The sequence below is a fragment of the Symphalangus syndactylus genome, chromosome 19 (assembly GCF_028878055.3).
Source record: "Symphalangus syndactylus isolate Jambi chromosome 19, NHGRI_mSymSyn1-v2.1_pri, whole genome shotgun sequence".
In the NCBI taxonomy this organism is placed as follows: Eukaryota; Metazoa; Chordata; class Mammalia; order Primates; family Hylobatidae; genus Symphalangus; species Symphalangus syndactylus.
In genome coordinates, this window is record NC_072434.2 from 41,895,452 (window position 1) to 41,914,617 (window position 19,166).

Consider the following 19,166-nt stretch of genomic DNA (forward strand, 5'->3'; position numbering starts at 1 on the left):
GGAATGTATACTGAGGGAAGGACCAAGACCCTTGAAATGTGGAGGTGGGGGCAGTAGGGACCATCCTTGGAAGCTGGTCAGAGTAGGACCTGCTTATATAGAATCATTCATTCCACAAGTAATGCTATATACAAACTGCCTACTCAATGAAGGCCAGTTTCATTCTTTCTGAAAGGCAAAATTTCTGTTCCTATAGGATTACTTTGGCATCAAATGTTTCAGAAGCTTTAGGCTTCAGCAATGATTTGGTCTAGTCTGCTGATACTGGAGAAAGCCTCTATGGCTGAACTGTAACACCCAAGGCATTCTACTAGCAGGGGCCTTATTCCCCAAACTACCCTGCCTGCCTCACATGACTCACCCTCCGGTATGGTCAAGGAGTTTGCTTTCCACAAAGTTGTAGATGTCTTGGAATTCCTGTTCCCGACAGGGAAGAGACTCAGGTACAGCAGAAACGTGCAGCCTACCATTGGTGGTAAATGAGAGAAAAGGAAGACTTTAGGAACATTCCCCAACCATGTACTCATTAATCAATGGAAAATGATTATGGTTTCTTGTCTATGTTTCTACCTGAAAACTCAATTTCAAATGCCAGAGAACCCCTTCATTCTCGAATCCCTCCATTTGGCCTCATAATCCTTGGCCTCCGTTTCTCCACCCAAATCACATGGGTGGACCTCATCCCACAGGAGATTCAGATTTTGCTTCATTTCTGACAGGATCCAGACTTATATGAAAGTCTCCATATGGTTCTAAAGGGCATCATAATAAAGAGGCACTGTCCTGACTAATCATCTTCCATCCCTGAGGAAATGATGGCAGCAGACGGGAAGGTCAGTCCTCCCAGGGCCTGTCCACATTGGCTAACCCAGATGCTACCTGAGAGGTTTCTTTTTTCTAAACACACACTCACTTTACCTAGATAGGTAAAAGTATAGACACATAGTGTATCTATCTTTATTAGGTAGACCAGTGACTGCTAATTTCATGTGAATGAAAGCAGAGGCCCCATGGTTCCTGCCTCTCTGAAGGGGAATCAAGAGCAGCAGTACCTCAGTCGGGCTTTCTCCAGCACACTGGCTGGCTCCTGGGCAGCCAGGCTTCGACTGCGGATCTGAGGAGTGGCACAACGTGGCGTTCTAGGCTTGAGCTGTATTCAAAACAGAGAACATATTTCACAAGAGAAAAGCAAAACACCATCCAGGACACACCAGCAAATGTGATTTGTGCTGATCTGATAAAAGGAAGAGAGGTGGTGAATTCCTCTTAGTTCCTTTCTGGATTTAAAGGACCATGACTCTCCCTCTCTCACCTCACATTGCATAAACTTTGTTCATCGTCCAAACATGGTTTCTTTTTTCTAATGTATGTATAGTATCAGGATTTATAACAATGTCAGTCTGAGGAAAGAATTAAGTTTGGATGAAATACTATTTAAAAGTAAAATATCTTGAAAGACAAGAAATGTTTAAGAAACCCTAACTACTCTGCCCAAATACAGAAGAGAAGAGGAGGCATAAACTAGGTTTGATTCATTAGATCTTCCCCTGGGCTTATTTGAAGATGTAGTCAAGCATCAGCCCAGGACTTCCATGGCCCACGGTATGGGACTTGGAGAAACCTGGCAGATTTTTCCACTCCAAACCCCCAGGTCACCGCTTAGTGTAGTCTAACAGCCCTCTATCTTCTTCCTTGCTCATGGCTAGAGCAAGCCTGCTGCTGCTTCCCTCATCTTCATGGCGTTTCCACAAAGCATTCCTTTCTATGGGGCATTTCACTCTACCCATCCTCTGTTTTCAGCCTGGCTAGAGAGAGAACAATCTCTCCACTTCCTCCTGAGGCAGAAAGCACTTAAACTCTGTTTAAAAGGCTTTACAGGCTGGTGCGGTGACTTACGCCTGTAATCCCAGCACTTTGAAAGGCCAAGGCGGGAGGACTGCTTAAACTCAGGAGTTCGAGGCCAGCCTGGGCAACACAGAGGTGAAAGCCCCCTCTAAATTAGTTAGGCATGATGGCACACTCCTGTAGTCCCAGCTACTCAGGAGGCTGAGGTGGAAGGATTGCTTCAGCCCAGGAGGTTGAGGCTGCAGTGAGCTGAGATTGCACCACTGCACTCCAGCCTGGGCAAGAGACAGAGCAAGACTGTGTCTCAAAAAAAAAAAAAAAAAAAAAAAGCTTTACATTTATTAATTTTGGAGAAAACAGAAAAGAGTTGACAAGGCCTTGCTGAGAAGGTATCAAGAAACCTGATGGGCTTCTGCCCTTTTTTATTATGCTGAAGGTACCCTACACCCTATATCCCTACTCTTGGGTGGGGGCCAGGAGACACAATCAAACCAGAGGCCTGTTAGGAACCAGGACACAGCAGGAGGTGAGTGGTGGGCAGGTGAGTATTACCACCTGAGTTCTGCCTTCTGCCAGAGCAGCAGAGGCATTAGATTCTCATAGGAGTGCAAATCCTATTGTGAACTGCGTGTGCAAGGGATCTAGGTTGCACACTCCTTATGAGAATCCAATGCCTGGTGATCTGGGGTAGAACAATTTCATCCTGAAACCATCCCCCGAGCCCCTGCCATCCACAGAAAATTTGTCTTCCATGAAGGGGGTCCCTGGTGCCAAAAGGGCTGGGGACTACTGATCTACTGGATTCCTTTCCCTAGAGACTTTTTTCTTGAGACAGAGTCTCACTCTGCCACCCAGGCTAGAGTGCTATGGTGCGATCTCAGCTCACTGAAACCTCCACCTCCCAGGTTCAAGTGATTCTCCCACCTCAGCCTCCAGAGTAGCTGGGATTACAGGCACCTGCCACCCTGCCCGGCTAATTTTTGTATTTTAAGCAGAGACAGGGTTTCACCACTGTTGGCAGGCTGGTCTTGAATTCCTGACCTCAACTGATCCACCCACCTCGGCCTCCAAAGTGCTGGGATTACAGGCATGAGCCACCGTGCCCAGCCGAGATTTTTCTTTGATTTCAACCCAAGCCAAATCACATCTTCACATGGAAAAATGGACATCAGCTTTAGAAAGTCTTCTAATTAAGATTTCTCAATTGTGTTCCAAAGAATAAGATGCTCTGTCAGTTTAACTTTAATTCAAACATTTCTCAAGCACATTCGAACACGAGAAGATCCTGATCTGAATACCTTTTTGGTGTTCTGCTAAAGTTCCACAGGAAGCAGAAAAGATGTCCATTGATCTCCTCCTTCCATCTTGCTGTGACACGATTTGTTACCAATATGTAAGTAGCACTCCCGGTTTCTCAGGTGTATCAAGTGGGACAACAAAACTAACACCACCGCTCGGTGGCTGTACATGCGATACCCACTCTGCCAGTGCTCCATGGGAAATGCAAAGAGGAGTGGGTCTTGTACTTCCCTCAGGAAGTTCAGCTCTTGGCCATCTGATTCTGTACCGTAAAAGGGACTTACCTCAAAAATCACTCTCTACTAGATTCATTTTCAGTCCTAGTGTTCACTTAGGTCCCTTTCTCCATGAATATTCCACAGAGAATAGCACTGAATATAACAGACCTGTCCTCAGATTCCAGCTGTTACTAATCTGTGACCTCAGCATTTGTAACTTTTAAACTAAGAGAGGGATGCTTCAATGGGAAGTAAACCTAGAAGAACCTTACACTTTTCTTTGGCACCTTCGTGGGGGTATGTAAGGATGACTTCAAGGAAGATTGCAGGTTCCTGGACACAGTTCTGGGTGTTCTCCTTGGACGGGGTGGTGTGGAAGCCTCTTCTTCATCACTGCTAGAGTCTGAAATCTCTGCTGCTGGCAGAATCTCTTTCTCTTCTTGGTCACTTTTACTATTACCTAGAAACCTAAATGGTAGGGACACATTTTTTGATACTCAGTGTTCAAGTCTAAATAAGAAGAACTCTGTAAGATTAGTGTGGATTACAAGTATTGCAGGGTCCCTCCTGTGACCAGGCAACATGGGTGCTTGCTACCGAGACATATCTGTTAGGAGTGTTATTTATATTATCTCATTAAACCCCTCAACGACTTTATGACATGTATATTATTATATTTTGTAGATGAGGAATTTCAGGCTTAGAAAGGTAATTTTGCCTTCCCAAGGTTACACAGATGGTAAATGACAAAGCCCAGGTTCAAATCCAGATCTGTCAGAATCCAACTTCATGCTCTTAGGCACCCCATCCCACCACCAGTCTTGCTGGACATGATGATTAGGGATGGGAGCCACCTAAGCCCAGGAAGTATTTCTTGCCCCTTCAAACTAAGACAATTATTTGAAACTTAACATAATTCCAGACATGCTAGGTAAAAGGTCAATTTCAATGGATTGGCAAATAAACAGCATAAGAGGCTTTAAGTGATAAGATTATAGATATCAGAGATGGCAGCAATGTTTCTCTGCCTGCCAAGGAGTAGTCTTACTGAAGCTGCTGCCTAATCCGGTTCATAGTCAAGACAGAACTCTTTCTGCGGATACGATGGGGAGTAGAGGTGGCTTCATTCTGAGCTTCTACTTCTTTTGCATCCCTACGAGAAATCACAGCGAGGTCAGGGGAAGCAGTTTTGGATACCAGAGTGTACAACAGGCACCAGAAGATAGTCAAGTGGCCCGACTGGCTCCCAGTCTTTTTATACATACTTTGAAAAGAGCAAAACTGGCCGGGCGCGGTGGCTCACGCCTGTAATCCCAGCACTTTGGGAGGCCGAGGCAGGTGGATCATGAGGTCAGGAGATCGAGACCATCCTGGCTGATACGGTGAAACCCTGTCTCTACTAAAAATACAAAAAATTAGCTGGGCGTGGTGGCGGGCGCCTGTAGTCCCAGCTACTCAGGAGGCTGAGGCAGGAGAATGGCGTGAACCCGGGAGGAAAAGCTTGCAGTGAGCTGAGATTGTGCCACTGCACTCCAGCCTGGGTGACAGAGCAAGACTCTGTCTCAAAAAAAAAAAAAAAAAAAAAAAAAAAAAAGAAAAGAGCAAAACTTTCTTTTTGCTAAAAAGTTGGCAAAAAATTATAACTAAAAAGTTATAATTGAAGCTTGACTCAAACCCAGAGTTCAAAGTCTGCCTTAAGCTTATTTAAATTAGACTCACCACCTCCCCAACTAGAGACCAAAATATACTACTCCCAGGGAGAGGTGCTTGTCCTTTTTTGTTTCTGATGCATGCATGAATTTATTATCCACACAGGCTCAAGGTTAGCAGAAATGCAGCTATATATTCAATATAAAGCATTTATTGAGCAACCTATTATGGAACAGCTGCTGAAGTTTCTAGGTAGCAAATACTACAAATTGTAACTTCTGGCTTGTTGCATTTTTATTTGTACAGCAAAGTTTGTTCTAAATGTCTTATCTTTTTGTACAGTTTGTATTTGAGAATAGTCTCCAGTTAAAAAATGAGTCCTAGCCAGAGCAATCAGAAAAGCGAAAGAAATAAAGGGCATCCGAATTAAAAAAGAGCATGTCAAACTGTTAATGTGCACCAATGATATGATCATATACCTAGAAAATTCTGAAGACTCATCCAAAAAGGTCCTAGATCTGATACATTGCTGAAAGAAATCATAGATGACACAAACAAATGGAAACACATCCCATGCTCATGGATGGGTAGAATCAATATTGTGTAAATGACCACACTGCAAAAGCAATCTACAGATTCAACATATTCAGTGCAATTCCCATCAAAATACTATCATCATTCTTCACAGAACTAGAAAAAACAATACTAAAATCCATATGGACCAAAAAAGAAAGCCCACATAGACAAAGCAACACTAAGCAAAAAGAAAAATCTGGAGGCATCACATTACCTAACTTCAAACTATAACTTCAAGGATATAGTTACCAAAACAGCATGGTACTGGTATAAAAATAGGCACGTAGACCAATGGAACAGAACAGAGAACCCAGAAATAAAGCCAAATACTTACAGCCGACTGATCTTCAACAAAGCAAACAAAAACATAAAGTGGGAAAAGGACACCCTATTCAACAAATGGTGCTGGAATAATTGGCAAGCCACACGTAGAAGAATGAAACTGGGGCCAGCCATGGTGGCTCATGCCTGTAATCCCAGCACTTTGGGAGGCCGACATGGGTGGACCACCTGAGGTCTGGAGTTTGAGATCAGCCTGGCCAACACGGTGAAACCCTGTCTCTACTAAAAATACAAAAATGGGAGGCCGAGGTGGGTGGATCACCTGAGGTCAGGAGTTTGAGATCAGCCTGGCCAACACAGTGAAACCCTGTCTCTACTAAAAATACAAAAAATTAGCTGGGCATGGTGGCAGGTGCCTGTAATGCCAGCTACTCGGGAGGCTGAGGCAGGAGAATCGCTTGAACTCAGGAGGCGGAAGTTGCAGTGATCCGAGATCGTGCCATTGCACTCCAGCCTGGACAACGAGAGCAAAACTCTGTCTCCAAAAAAAGAAAAAAAAAAAAAGAAGAAGAAAGAAACTGGATCCTCATCTCTCATCTTATACAAAAATCAACTAAAGATGGATCAGAGACTTAAATCTAAAACCTGAAACCATAAAAAATCTAGAAGATAACGGGCAGGCGCGGTGGCTCACGCCTGTAATCCCAGTACTTTGGGAGGCTGAGGCAGGTGGATCACAAGGTCAGGAGTTCGAAACCAGCCTTGCCAATATGGTGAAACCCCGTCTCTACTAAAAATACAAAAATTAGCCAGGCGTAGTGGCTGGCGCTGGTAATCCCAGCTACTCGGGAGGCTGAGGCAGAAGAACTGCTTGAACCCACGAGGCAGAGGTTGCAGCGAGCTGAGATCATGCCACTGCACTCCAGCCCGGGCGTCAGACAGAGTGAGACTCCATCTCAAAAAAAAAAAAAAAAAATCTAGATGATAACATTGGAAAAAGTCTTCTAGACATTGTTAGGCAAAGAATTCATGACTTAGAACCCAAAAGCAAATGCAACAAAAACAACAATAAATAAATGGGACCCAATGATACTAAAAAGCTTCTGCACAGCAAAAGAAATAATTAGCAAACTATAAACAGACAACCCACAGAGTGGGAGAAAATATTTGCAAACTATGCATCCAGCAAAGGACTAATATCCAGAATCTACAAGGAACTCAAACAAATCAGCAAGAAAAAAACAAATAATCCGATCAAAAACTGGGCAAAGAGCGGGGTGCAGTGGCTCACGCCTGAAATCCCAGCACTCTGGGAGGCTGAGATGGGTGGATCACTTGAGATCAGGAGTTCGAGACTAGCCTAGCCAACATGGCAAAATCCTGCCTCTACTAAAATACAAAAATTAGTCGGGCGTGGTGGTGAGTGCCTATAGTCCCAGCTACTCAGGGAGGTTGAGGCAGGAGAACTGCTTGAACCCAGGAGGCAGAGGTTGTAGTGAGCCAAGATCGCACCACTGCACTCTAGCCTGGGCAACAGAGCAAGACTCCCGCTCAAAAAAAAACAAAAGGTAAAAAAAGTTGGCAAAGGACATGAATAGACAATTCACAAAAGAAGATATAGAAACAGCCAGCAAACATATGAAAAAATATTCAACAGCACTAATTATCAGGGAAATGCAAATTAAAACCACAATGAAATACCACCTTATTCCTGTTAGAATGGCCACAATTTAAAAAATCAAAAAATAATAGATGTTGGTGTGGATGTGGTGAAAAGGGAACACTTCTTTTTTTTTTGAGACGGAGTCTCGCTGTTGCCCAGGCTGGAGTGCAGTGGTGCAATCTCCGCTCACTGCAAACTCCGCCTCCCGGGTTCGCCGCATTCTCCTGCCTCAGCCTCCCAAGTAGCTGGGACCACAGGCGCCCACCACCACACCCAGCTAATTTTTTGTGTTTTAGTAGAGACAGGGTTTCACTGTGTTAGCCAGGATGGTCTCGATCTCCTGACCTCGTGATCTGCCCGCCTTGGCCTCCCAAAGTGGTAGGATTACAGGCGTGAGCCACCGCGCCCGGCCAGAAAAGGGAACACTTCTACACTGCTGGTGGGAATGTAAACTTGTACAACCACTATAGAAAACAGTGTGGAGACTCCTTAAATAACTAAAAGTAGATCCACCATTTGATTCAGCAATCCCACTCCTGGGTATCTACCCAAAGGAAAAGAAGTCATTATATTAAAAAAAGACACATGCATACACATGTTTATAGCAGCACAATTTGCAATTGCAAAAATATGGAACCAGCCTAAATACCCATCAACCAACGAGTGGATAAAGAAAATGTGGTATATATCTACCATGGAATACTACTCAGCCATAAAACAATGAAATAATGGCACTTCCAGCAACTTGGATGGAGATGAGACCATTATTCTAAGTGAAGTGACTTGGGAATGGAAAACCAAATATCATATGTTCTCACTTATAAGTGGGAGCTAAGCTATGAGGATGCAAAGGCATAAGAATGATATAAGGGACTTTGGGGACTCAGGGGGAAGGGTGGAAGGAGGATGAGGGATAAAAGACTACATATAGGGTACAATGTATACTGGTCAGGTGACAGGTGCACCAAAACCTCAGAAATCACCACTTAAGAGCTTATCCATGTAACCAAAGACCACCTGTTCCCCAAAAACTATTGAAATAAAATTAAACAACAATGAAAAACTGCTTTAAAAAATGACTGTTAAAGTGTGGCAAAAAGCCACAGGAACTAATGAAATCCCAAACTGGATAGCAATGCAGGTTTGGGAAGTTATCTTCTATAGCAATAATCCCCAAGTAACAGCTCAGTATACTGGAATCATCTGAAGAGCATTTCCAAATACAGATTCCTAGGACCAGTGCTTGGAGTCTGACTCACCAGGTGTGGGAAGAGGCCTAGAAATCTGTATTTTAAGAAAGCTCCCCAATACTTCTGTGACATAGGTTTTTCAACTACTGTTCTAACTTTTTTGACTATGACCCACACACTTTACATGATGTGAAGGATTTCAGTTTGCTCTGTGGCTAATGTCCCTGGTCACCTCTTTTTGATGTTTTCTGGTTTCAGAATCACGGATGGCACCACTGAAGATCTCTGTCCCCCACTGATAGGGGTAAGTGTTCTCTCCTCTCTAATGTCTATGGTTTTCGAAGCTGGAATTCGGGTTCTCAGGATTACGCAACGTTCAGGTGAAGCCTTCTTGTCATTCTCAGTATAAGAGAGTTCAGTCTCTCTGGTTTTCTCTGGGGCTTTCAGAGCTGGAGACAAGGTTTGAAGTTTATCAGGCTGAGATCTCTTAGAAGGTGAGGTGATCTCCGAGAAGGCCACTTTCCGTTTTATTCTTCCTGGAGAATCCAAGGAGGCACATGAAGTCTGCTGGGACATCTGAGGGTTACCTAAACCCAAGAGAAATCACCACAATGTGTAAATTTTTTACCTAACAATGTATAAACGTGCAATCTCATCACAGCCAAATTCAGCCACTGAGTTATACGTAAAACAGGAATTATCTTATATTTTTAATCATTCCAGGCTTTCTTTCTCCAGCCCAGGTAGCTCTAATAATTTTTCATCTCTCACCTAAATTTTAGGAGTGATTTTCCTAGTTAGAACCATAAGTCAACTTTTAAGTCAGCTTTTGCAGATAAATGGGGTAAGTGTTCTCTCATCTCTAACAGGTTTCCCTGAAATAACCTATCAGAACAGTGGGTCTCAATCAGGGGTGACATCACACACCTTCAACCCTAACTCAATGACATTTGAAGAAATTTATACTAGAGATGCTATCAAGTAACCATGAGGCCTAGATTTTTTTTAACCCAGATTATATCTGCCAATGGAGAGAAGGGGGTTCCTGGGGACAATCCACTGGGTTCTGTGAATACACAAAACTGTGTGGAATTGCTCCTTCCTCACGAGAACCACAGCACCAAGGACCCCAGCTGCTCATTTGCAGATACCAACTGAGCAGTTAAAAAGGCAGGCGTGTGCCAGGGGCTAAGGTTAAACAAAAGCTGAATGAGGCTTAATCCTGGTTCCAACACACAAAACACTAACAGATGATATACATGCCTGCCTATTATATTATATAAAGTGAAATAAGTGTCCAGAAGCACCTGAGTGCTCATAAAGATGGCTTTTGAGATATACCTTGAAAGAAAGGTAAAATTTTAACAGAGTTGAAAGAGGAAGAAGAGGGGACATATGAGGACCTAAGGAGAAAAAAAAAAAAAACCCTTGTTTCTTTCTTTTTTTTTTCTTTTTTTTCTGAGACAGAGTCTCGCTCTGTTGCTCAGGCCGGAGTGCAAGAGCGTGATCTCAGCTCACTGCAACCTCCGCCTCCCAGGTTCAAGCGATTCTCCTGCCTCAGCCTCCCGAGTAGCTGGGATTACAGGCATGCGCTGCCACACCTGGCTAATTTTTTGCATTTTTAGTAGAGACGGGGTTTCACCATGTTGGCCAGGTTGGTCTCAAATGCCTGACCTCAGTTGATCCACCCGCCTCGGCCTCCAAAGGTGTTGGGATTACAGGTGTGAGCCACCACGTCCAGTCAGCCCCTTTATTTCTGAAGATGATATTACAGATTAGTTAATATTTTTGCAGCATTTTCTAAATGTTTTATACATTTATATTCAGTTCCTAAAACACATACTGTACTATAGAGCTATCAAGAATACAAGTAACTTATACTTGAACTTGACACCTACACAAAAAATTCAAAAAAGGATGAATGACTGTAACAAGATGAGGATGAGGAAAGGCTGTGGAGTGAGTTTCAGATACATTGTAAGGGGAAAAAGCAAGTTGGAAAAGAATATATCCAGTATGCTACCCTTTTGGTAAGAAAATGAAAAATAAAAATATATGTGTGTCTGTATATAGGTATACATATATGTATACATATCTGATTTTTCCAAAACGAAACATACGAAAGATAAACCAGAAAATAAAACAATTAATTAACATACAGAAGGTGGGGTAAGCAGGGTGCGAGGGCAAGGAAACGAGTAGTGCTTTTCTGGGTACATTTAAGTAGTTTTGACTCGAATGATATTAATGTTTCACATATTTAAAAAATTAAATAAAAAATGGGAGAAGTCCTAAAATTAAACACAAACTTTGATAGTTGGGCATGGTGGCTCATGCCTGTAATCCCAGCACTTTGGGAGGCCAAGGCGGGTGGATCACTTGAGCCCAGGAGTTTGAGACCAGCCTGGGCAACATGGCAAGACCCTCTTGCTACAAAAAATTAAAATAAAATTAGCCAGGCATAGTGGTACGCACTTGTAGTCCCAACTACTTGGGAGACTGAGGCAGGAGGATCATTAGAGCCCAGGAGGTCAAGCCTACAGTAAGTCGTGATTGTGCCATTGCATTCCAACCTGGGTGACACAGCAAGACTCTGTCTCAAAAAACAAAAACAAAAAAAACCCAGAAAATAGAGCCAAGTGCAGTGATGTATCCTTGTAGTCCCAGCTACTGGGGAGGCTGAGGCAGGAGGATTGCTTAAGCTTGATCACTTGTGTTCCAGGCTATAGTGCACTATGATTACTAACTCAATACTTTCCCATAAATTAACATTTTTATCACATAACCCTTTAGCCCCAGTATTGCCCACTGTGATCCATTCCACAACTTACTGCCAAGCTCCAGCCTCTTTCTGGCTCTTGGGGTAAGAGGATGGGTAGGAGTTTGGCGAGATTTGCAGGCGGAGTGCCTTGATTCAATCCTTTTGGCCACATGTTCTTCTGGGGTCCAAGAAGGGGTTTCTGCACTCTTACTCTTGGCTCCCATGGGTTTCTGGCACTTGGCTGCCCTCTCTTGTGGTTTATTCAACTCCGCAAATAGTTTTGAGGAAAGTGGCCTGAACTTCTTCTCATTCCAGGATAGTTTCACAAAGAGTGTCTTCTCATTTTTCAGATTCGTCGGTACCACATCCTTTGGGGCTAAAGGTATCACCTGAATTTAGGAAGTACAGATAAGCAGGAAGAGATAAGCCCCAAGAGAGCCAAGGAGTATTCCATCAGAGCTACAATTAAAAACATTTAAGTCCACATCTGTACCTAAAATGTTACCTTTCCAATCTAAAGACGCATAGACATGGTATAGCATATTGCTAGAAAAACACATAATAATGAATATTTACTGAGTATTTACTCATTTAATCATTAATGGCTTTAAAGACATCAATGAAATAAATAAATTATTCCTTTCATTTCATTTTAAAAATGTTTATTGTTCATCTCTCAATTCCTATTATTATTACCCTAGTTCAAATATGCATCCTCTCACTCCTGGGTTATTTTCACAGATTCCTCCTAGCTGATATTCTTATACCCTACCATTGCTTTCTTTTCCAGTCCATTCTGTTCAGCTATGCCAAGTTTCCCCATAAACTTATCTAAACATGCTCCCCTGCTCAACAGCCAATAATGGCTCCCACTGTAGCAAGACCAAATTACTTAAACTAATTTTTCAATGCCTTCTAAGATCTGGCCTTATTTTACCTACAGAGTGTGCAATACTCCTTGAAGTGGTCTTGTTACAGTCCTGCTATTTCCACCACTGTGCTCCTGCCCAGATGCTCCAAGCCCTGTGCCTCTGCATATACTCATCCTGCTGCCTCAACTTTTGCATCTGCCTCACACTCCTTTAGCTTTCTCTCCTTCACTCATTTAACTCAAAGATAAATTAAGATAATCATGCCAGATGAGAGTCTCTACCCTAATGCTCAAAGAACCACATAATCAGCATACAACCACACCTCACATCACAACCTAATCCCATGTTGGGGAGCCTGAAGTCACTTCAGGAAAAACTCATAACCAGTGACTTACTTCAGCCTGCAAACCAGCCGCTCATTAGCACCTGATTTATTAAGAAATCCTGTCATACAAATTTGTCTGTAGCAACTAGCACTCTTTGTACTGATTTACTCAAGGTGCAGTCCTCATTTAAGCCAGCATATTCAGCCTCACAATGCTTTATGCATGCCACAGTCATAGCTAAATATAACATCCCCCTGAGATACATCTGCTAATTCCTGCTCATCCCTCAGGTCACAACCCAAATGTCACTTCTTGTAGGAGGCTCCTAACACATGATATGTGCTCTCAATAAATATCTGTTGAGATGAAACAGACAGGCAAGCACAGAAGATGACAGAAAATAATGCATTTATTTCCCCATGGAGTATTAGAGCCGGTAATATTTCTGGGGTCATGAAGTTCAGGAGGCAGACAGAAATAAGCTTCAAGGTAGAACCAAGGATTGTGGCATCACCTACCCGAACAAGGCCAATGATGGTCTCTGCATTAATGTTGCTGTCACAGGCCGGGTAATCATACCAGAATATTTCCTGTGCACCAGGCTTCCGGCCCAACAAATGCTGTTTACAGGCAGGGACTTCACAGAATCGGACAAACCACTGTACTCGAGCACGTTTCTTAGGAGGAGGATCAGAATCTAGAAAGAATTCGGTGGAAAGGGAAAGGTTAAGACAACTCAAGGACACTTTACTGAGCAATTCCTATGTGCCAGACACTGTGCTTAGCCCTTGACATGTGTGGTTTTGTTTTTTGAGACAGAGTCTCTGTCACCCAGGCTGGAGTGTAGTGGCCCCATCTTGGCTCACTGCAACCTCTGCCTCCTGGGTTAAAGTGATTCTGCTGCCTCAGCCTCCTGAGTAGCTGGGATTACAGGCGCCTGCCATCCTACCTGGCTAATTTTTGTATTTTTAGTAGAGACGAGGTCTCACCATGTTGGCCAGGCTGGTCTCAAACTCGTGACCTCATGTGATCTGCCTACCTTGACCTCCCAAAGTGCTGGAATTACAGGCATGAGCCACCACCTCTGGCCGACATTTTTTTTTTTGCGTGACGGAGTCTTGCTCTGTCCCCCAGGCTGGAGTGCAGTGGCGTGATCTCGGCACACTGCAACCTCTGCCTCTCTGGTTCAGGAGATTCTCCTGGCTCAACCTCCCAAGTAGCTAGGACCACAGGCCTGTGCCACCACGCCTGGCTAATTTTTATATTTTTAGTAGAGATGAGGTTTCACCATGTTGGCCAGGCTGGTCTCAAACTCTTGACCTCAAGTGATCTGCCCGCCTTGGCCTCTCAAAGTGCTGGGATTATAGGCATGAGCCACCGTGCCTGGCCCAACATGTGTTATCTTTTTTTTTTTTTTTTTTTTTTTGAGACGGAGTCTCACTCTGTCACCTGGACTGGAGTGCAGTGGTTTCATCTCGGCTCACTGCAAGCTCCGCCTCCCAGGTTCACGCCATTCTCCTGCCTCAGCCTCCCTAGTAGCTGGGATTACAGGCGCCCGCCATCACGCCTGGCTAATTTTTTTTTGTATTTTTAGTAGAGACGGGGTTTCACCGTGTTAGCCAGGACGGTCTCAATCTCCTGACCTTGTGATCCGCCTGCCTCGGCCTCCCAAAGTGCTGGGATTACAGGCATGAGCCACCATGCCCAGCCGATCCTTAATCCTTCTAATAACCCTACAAGGTAGGTACTACAGCTATCCCCCTTTTCAGGCAAAGAAATCAAGTGACAAGGACCTTAAAGAGTTTGTCAAAGGTCACATGACCAACTGCAGCAATCTAATTCCAGCCTACACACCCGCTCTTCTGGGATTGCTCCATTTCCTAATGGTGCTATCAGCCGGCAAAGGAATGACAAAAAGGCCTCTGAGAGGAGCTTCTCTAAACACAGGCAATGAACAAATAAAAATCAGTGACTATAAAGACAGCATCAAACAGCAGCAAAACAAAAATCTTAGCAAGAACTATAGCATCAGGCTGGGTGCAGTGGCTCACGTCTGTAATCACAGTACTCTGGGAGGCCAAGGCAGGCGGATCACTTGAGGTCAGGAGTTGGAGACCAGCCTGCCCAACATGGTGAGACCTCATCTCTGCTAAAAATACAAAAAATTGTCCAGGTGCGGTGGCTCACGCCTGTAATTCCAGCACTTTGGGAGGCTGAGGTGGGCGGATCATGAGGTCAGGAGCTCGAGACCATCCTGGCTAACACAGTGAAACCCCATCTCTACTAAAAATACAAAAAATTAGCTGGGCATGGTGGCGGGTGCCTGTAGTCTCAGCTACTCCAGAGGCTGCGGCAGGAGAATGGCTTGAACCCAGAGCTTGCAGTGAGCTGAGATGGCGCCACTGCACTCTAGACTGGGTGACACAGCGAGACTGTCTCAAAAAAAATAAAAAAGGAAAGAAAATTAGCTGGGCATGGTGGCAGGTGCCTGTCATCCCAGCTACTTGGGAGGCTGAGGCAGGAGAATTGCTTGAACCCAGGAGGTTGAGGCTGCATGAGCTGAGATTGTGCCACTGCACTCCAGTCTGGGCGACAGAGCAAGATTCTGTCACACACACACACACAAAAGAATTACAGCATCAACTACTGAGATGACTTCTGGCAAATGCTTGCAATCTTCAGCTTTATTATTACAGCATACGATTAGTATCACTCCATACCAGCAATAGCTCCAACCGAAAGAACTCATTAGTGCCATCATCATCATCATCATCTCTTCCCTTCTCAGCTTTCTTCAGAGAAAGACTAAAGCCATCCAGTGGAGCACCAAGAGAGGATTCTAGAATCTATACACCGAAGCCCATGATTCTGATGTGCTGCCTCTACTGGACATTAGTTTGATGAGGTTTTTCTCCGTACTTCCAAGTATGTCAAAGAGAAAGTATGCCAAAAATCCCCCTTATCTATGTGCAGTACTATCCCCTTATCTGCTGAGGGTGTGCATCAAGACCAGTAGATGCTTGAATCTGCAGATACTGCCACTAACCCTGTATATGCTATGCTTTTTCCTACACATACATACTGTACAGCACAGATACACTGGACAAAGGGATGACTCACATTCCGGGTAGGAAAGCGTGAGATTTCACCACATTACTCACAATGGCACACAATTTAAAGCTTATGACTTGTTTTTTTCTGTAATTTTCCATTTAATATTTTTGGACTATGGTTGTCGTCAGGTAACTGAAATCACAGAAGGTGAAACCACGGATAAGGGGGACTATAGTAATATAAAACATCTTTATCCACTCAGTCTATCAGTTCCTTCTCTTGGGCCTACAGACTACCACAGGATTACCTAATGACCATGTCCTTCTTCTGTCTCTTGAACAAGGCAGTTTTAGATAGTTTCAAATTGCTGTCTTCCTAATCCTCCTTGTGGAGCTGTGCCCTGCTCCCACATTTCTGTGCTCTCCTCTTGTTTTGCAGAGGGTTAGAAGGTCAGCAACTCAGCTAAGGCTTTCAATGTGGGCTTGTAGGCTCTGGTTGATGCAACCTTCCCTTTTGTTCCTCCAGCCTAGGGGCAGCAGTGGCTTCCTGCACTTACTCATCTCTGGGAAATGTCACCTTTTCTTCTAGCCTTTCCAACACTAACACACAAGTTCCTCTGGGTAAAATATTTTAAGTGTTTTTGTTTTCCCTGACTGAAGCCCCAATTGCGACACCTTCCAAATCCAACTTACCTCTTCACTTGTAATGAAGTAGCACTTGCAAAATATATTACTAACCTTCATGCCAAAACTAAAGGACACATCTCTATGATAGTGCAAATTACCTGTTTTTTCCTTCTCCCTTCCTCCCAAATTCATCCATTCTCTCCATCCCCCCTAATTCTGCCTTAAAAGCCATGCTTACTCCCCAAAATAATGAAAAAGTTAAATTATTGAGCCTTCCAGTTCCATTTTACTCAATACTGCTTTGGTGAGTAAAGAAGTTTTCTAGATGGAAGAAGATGCAGCTAGTTCTTACATGATCCCACCTCAGTCCAATGTGCCCTGCACACTGCTGTGCACAAAAGAATCCACAATCTCCCCACCTCCCAATCATTCATGACAAGGAACGGTTTATTATTCCAGTCCCAAACTCACCATCTTCGAACAACTCAAGCAATTTAGCAACATACGGGTTTTCATCATCATCCCCTTCAATCAACACAAACTGTCCAATCTGGATGTGAATCTCGGTGGAACAACCTTCTGTTTTCACACACATTTCTCTAGGAAGTAACAGAGAAGCACATTAGGAAATAACTTAAAGTGGGTCAAGCTCTTCAGATCCCCTGGGCACAAAGGAGAGCGCTCTCCAATCCTGATTTCTTTCTGCTGACCAACTCTCCTACTGGGAAACCAATTCTCCCAGTTGTATTTAAGAACAGGCAAAATGGGTTGAATGAATTGTTTTAGCTGAGTAATGAACCCAAAGGTCTTATTATGAACCCTAATTCCTTTCAGTTATTGACAAAGAACAACAAATGCTTCCCACAACAAATGTTTCCCAAGGCTGTCAAGCTGCCCAGTAACAATGTCAAATTGTCAGAGATCTCCAGGGCTGGGAAAGACACAGTAAAAACATCTATCATCTCGTTTTCATCAAAAGTTATATAGAACTCACCTTAAACAGACATGACATTATCCTACATACAAAATTTTATGAGCCTGCCATAATTTTGCTCCATCACTAACTGCTATATTTATCCCACCATCTTCTTGCATCAAACAAAACCCGCCTTACAATCAGTTCTAATCTCCTGTTCATTCATCGTCAATCTGTAGTAATTAGAACAGGCTAGATACAAGCTGACTGTTTAGCTTGAGAAGCTGTTTTTCCAGGACAACCAAAGGACCTCATCACTCACCTATAGGTTTGGTAGTGCAGTTTTCGATCCAACAATGGCCTGCCAACCCATGAATAAGTTTTTCTGGTCTTCAGCCTTGTAGGGTAGTGTGCCATGGCTTCTGTGGAAGAGTCCAAACTCTGAGTTACCATGATAAATATTTGGTATTTATCTGATGGATTCTACGACATAGTCAGTCCCTGCCTTCAAATGAGGTCAGACTTATTTTCTGCCCCTGCTACACTCCCATACATTTTAGACTAAGAAAACATTTTATTTGAAGTCATGGTCTACAAAGATTACACACAGGCAATTTAGTATCATCTGTGTCCATCTTGTACTATGTCGTATCTCTTCTCATCCAGGAAAACAGAAAGGCCAATTCCTAAGAAATGAAACTATAACATTTAGAAATACTAGGAATAAGGCAGAACAATAGGTGTAAAACATCTAACAAAGTGAAATTAAAAGACAGTGATACAGGGGTTGTAAATGTCTTCATGACACTTATAAAATGCACACAAGGATAAAACAGAAATACAAAGGCTGGGCGCAGTGGCTCACGCCTGTAATCCCAGCACTTTGAGAGGCTGAGGTGAGTGGATCACCTGAGGTCAGGAGTTCAGGACTAGCCTGGCCAACATGGTGAAACCCCCGTCTCTACTAAAAATACAAAAAGTAGGTGGGCGTGGTGGCAGGCGAATCACTTGAACCCAGGAGGTGGAGGTTGCAGTGAGCCGAGATCTCAACACTGCACTCTAGTCTGGGTGACAGAGCAGAACTCTGTCTCAAAATAAAAAAAGAAAGGTAGATGTTATTATCACTTCAAGGTGATAACTTGTCCTATCTTATACAGGATGGCACAGCCTTAACTCAAACCCCGAAAAGCCAGATTGCAATTACTGTGCTCTTAACTACTTCACCTTACAACACACTGTGTGAAACTGGATAATGTTAATATGTAACCGAGAGCTTGCTTTTGGTGTACTTATTACAATAAATCAGGCTTCCCAGCCACTGACTGAGCATTGTGGATTGGGCCTCAATTTGCTTACCCACAAAATGGAGAAAATAGAATCTTCCTTTTATTCAACCAATATTTATTAAGTACGCATCGTGTGCCAGGCACTACTTTAGGATAATGGAAGATTAAGTGAAAAAATGCAAAATGGTAAATCCACTTTCCCACTACCTTAATCCCTTGCATTTATTTGTAAGGTACAGTGGTTTTATTTATTAAGTATCATTTGATGAATATTATGGAACTAACATATAATTCAAGCAAAATTTTGCATTCAATTTTGGCAGATTCACAAACCTCCTAAAGTCCACATATTGCCCTCCATTAAAGTTAAAAACTGTTGCAAAGGGACTTAAACCATTCTGTCATATTGGAAACTCCTTTGGCATTTCCAGCCCACCTAATACAGCAGAGAAGAGGGTACTATTATTCATGTATTACAGACAACTAGAATCGTATCTAATCATTGCGGTTTCACAAATAGACCAGGATAAGAATGCTTTTTCCAACTGTCACAGCAGAAGACTCTTCAATTCCAGGGTTAGACAAGAGAAGTAGAAAGGGGG

The 19,166-nt window shown here is 43.3% G+C and overlaps 1 protein-coding gene across 8 annotated transcripts in view; it reads right to left on the minus strand.

Annotated features, from left to right (window-relative positions):
* ORC1 (origin recognition complex subunit 1) overlaps window positions 1–19,166 on the minus strand; it is a 33,632-nt gene that overhangs the window by 13,692 nt on the left and 774 nt on the right. For 2 of the 8 annotated variants that reach the window (XM_055235232.2, XM_063613838.1), the window contains exons 2-10: window positions 17,601–17,697; window positions 16,834–16,961; window positions 13,201–13,379; window positions 11,555–11,873; window positions 8,956–9,310; window positions 4,411–4,515; window positions 3,635–3,830; window positions 1,053–1,150; window positions 362–463 (exon numbers count right to left, since the gene is read on the minus strand). In XM_055235232.2, the coding sequence (XP_055091207.1) occupies window positions 362–463; window positions 1,053–1,150; window positions 3,635–3,830; window positions 4,411–4,515; window positions 8,956–9,310; window positions 11,555–11,873; window positions 13,201–13,379; window positions 16,834–16,961; window positions 17,601–17,695 (1,577 nt within the window). In that variant the 5' untranslated portion in view covers window positions 17,696–17,697. Of the gene's footprint in view, window positions 1–361; window positions 464–1,052; window positions 1,151–3,634; window positions 3,831–4,410; window positions 4,516–8,955; window positions 9,317–11,554; window positions 11,874–13,200; window positions 13,380–16,833; window positions 16,962–17,600; window positions 17,701–19,166 lie in introns of all 8 variants that reach the window. The other 6 variants (XM_055235231.2, XM_063613837.1, XM_063613839.1 and 3 more) reach the window with 4 other exon arrangements.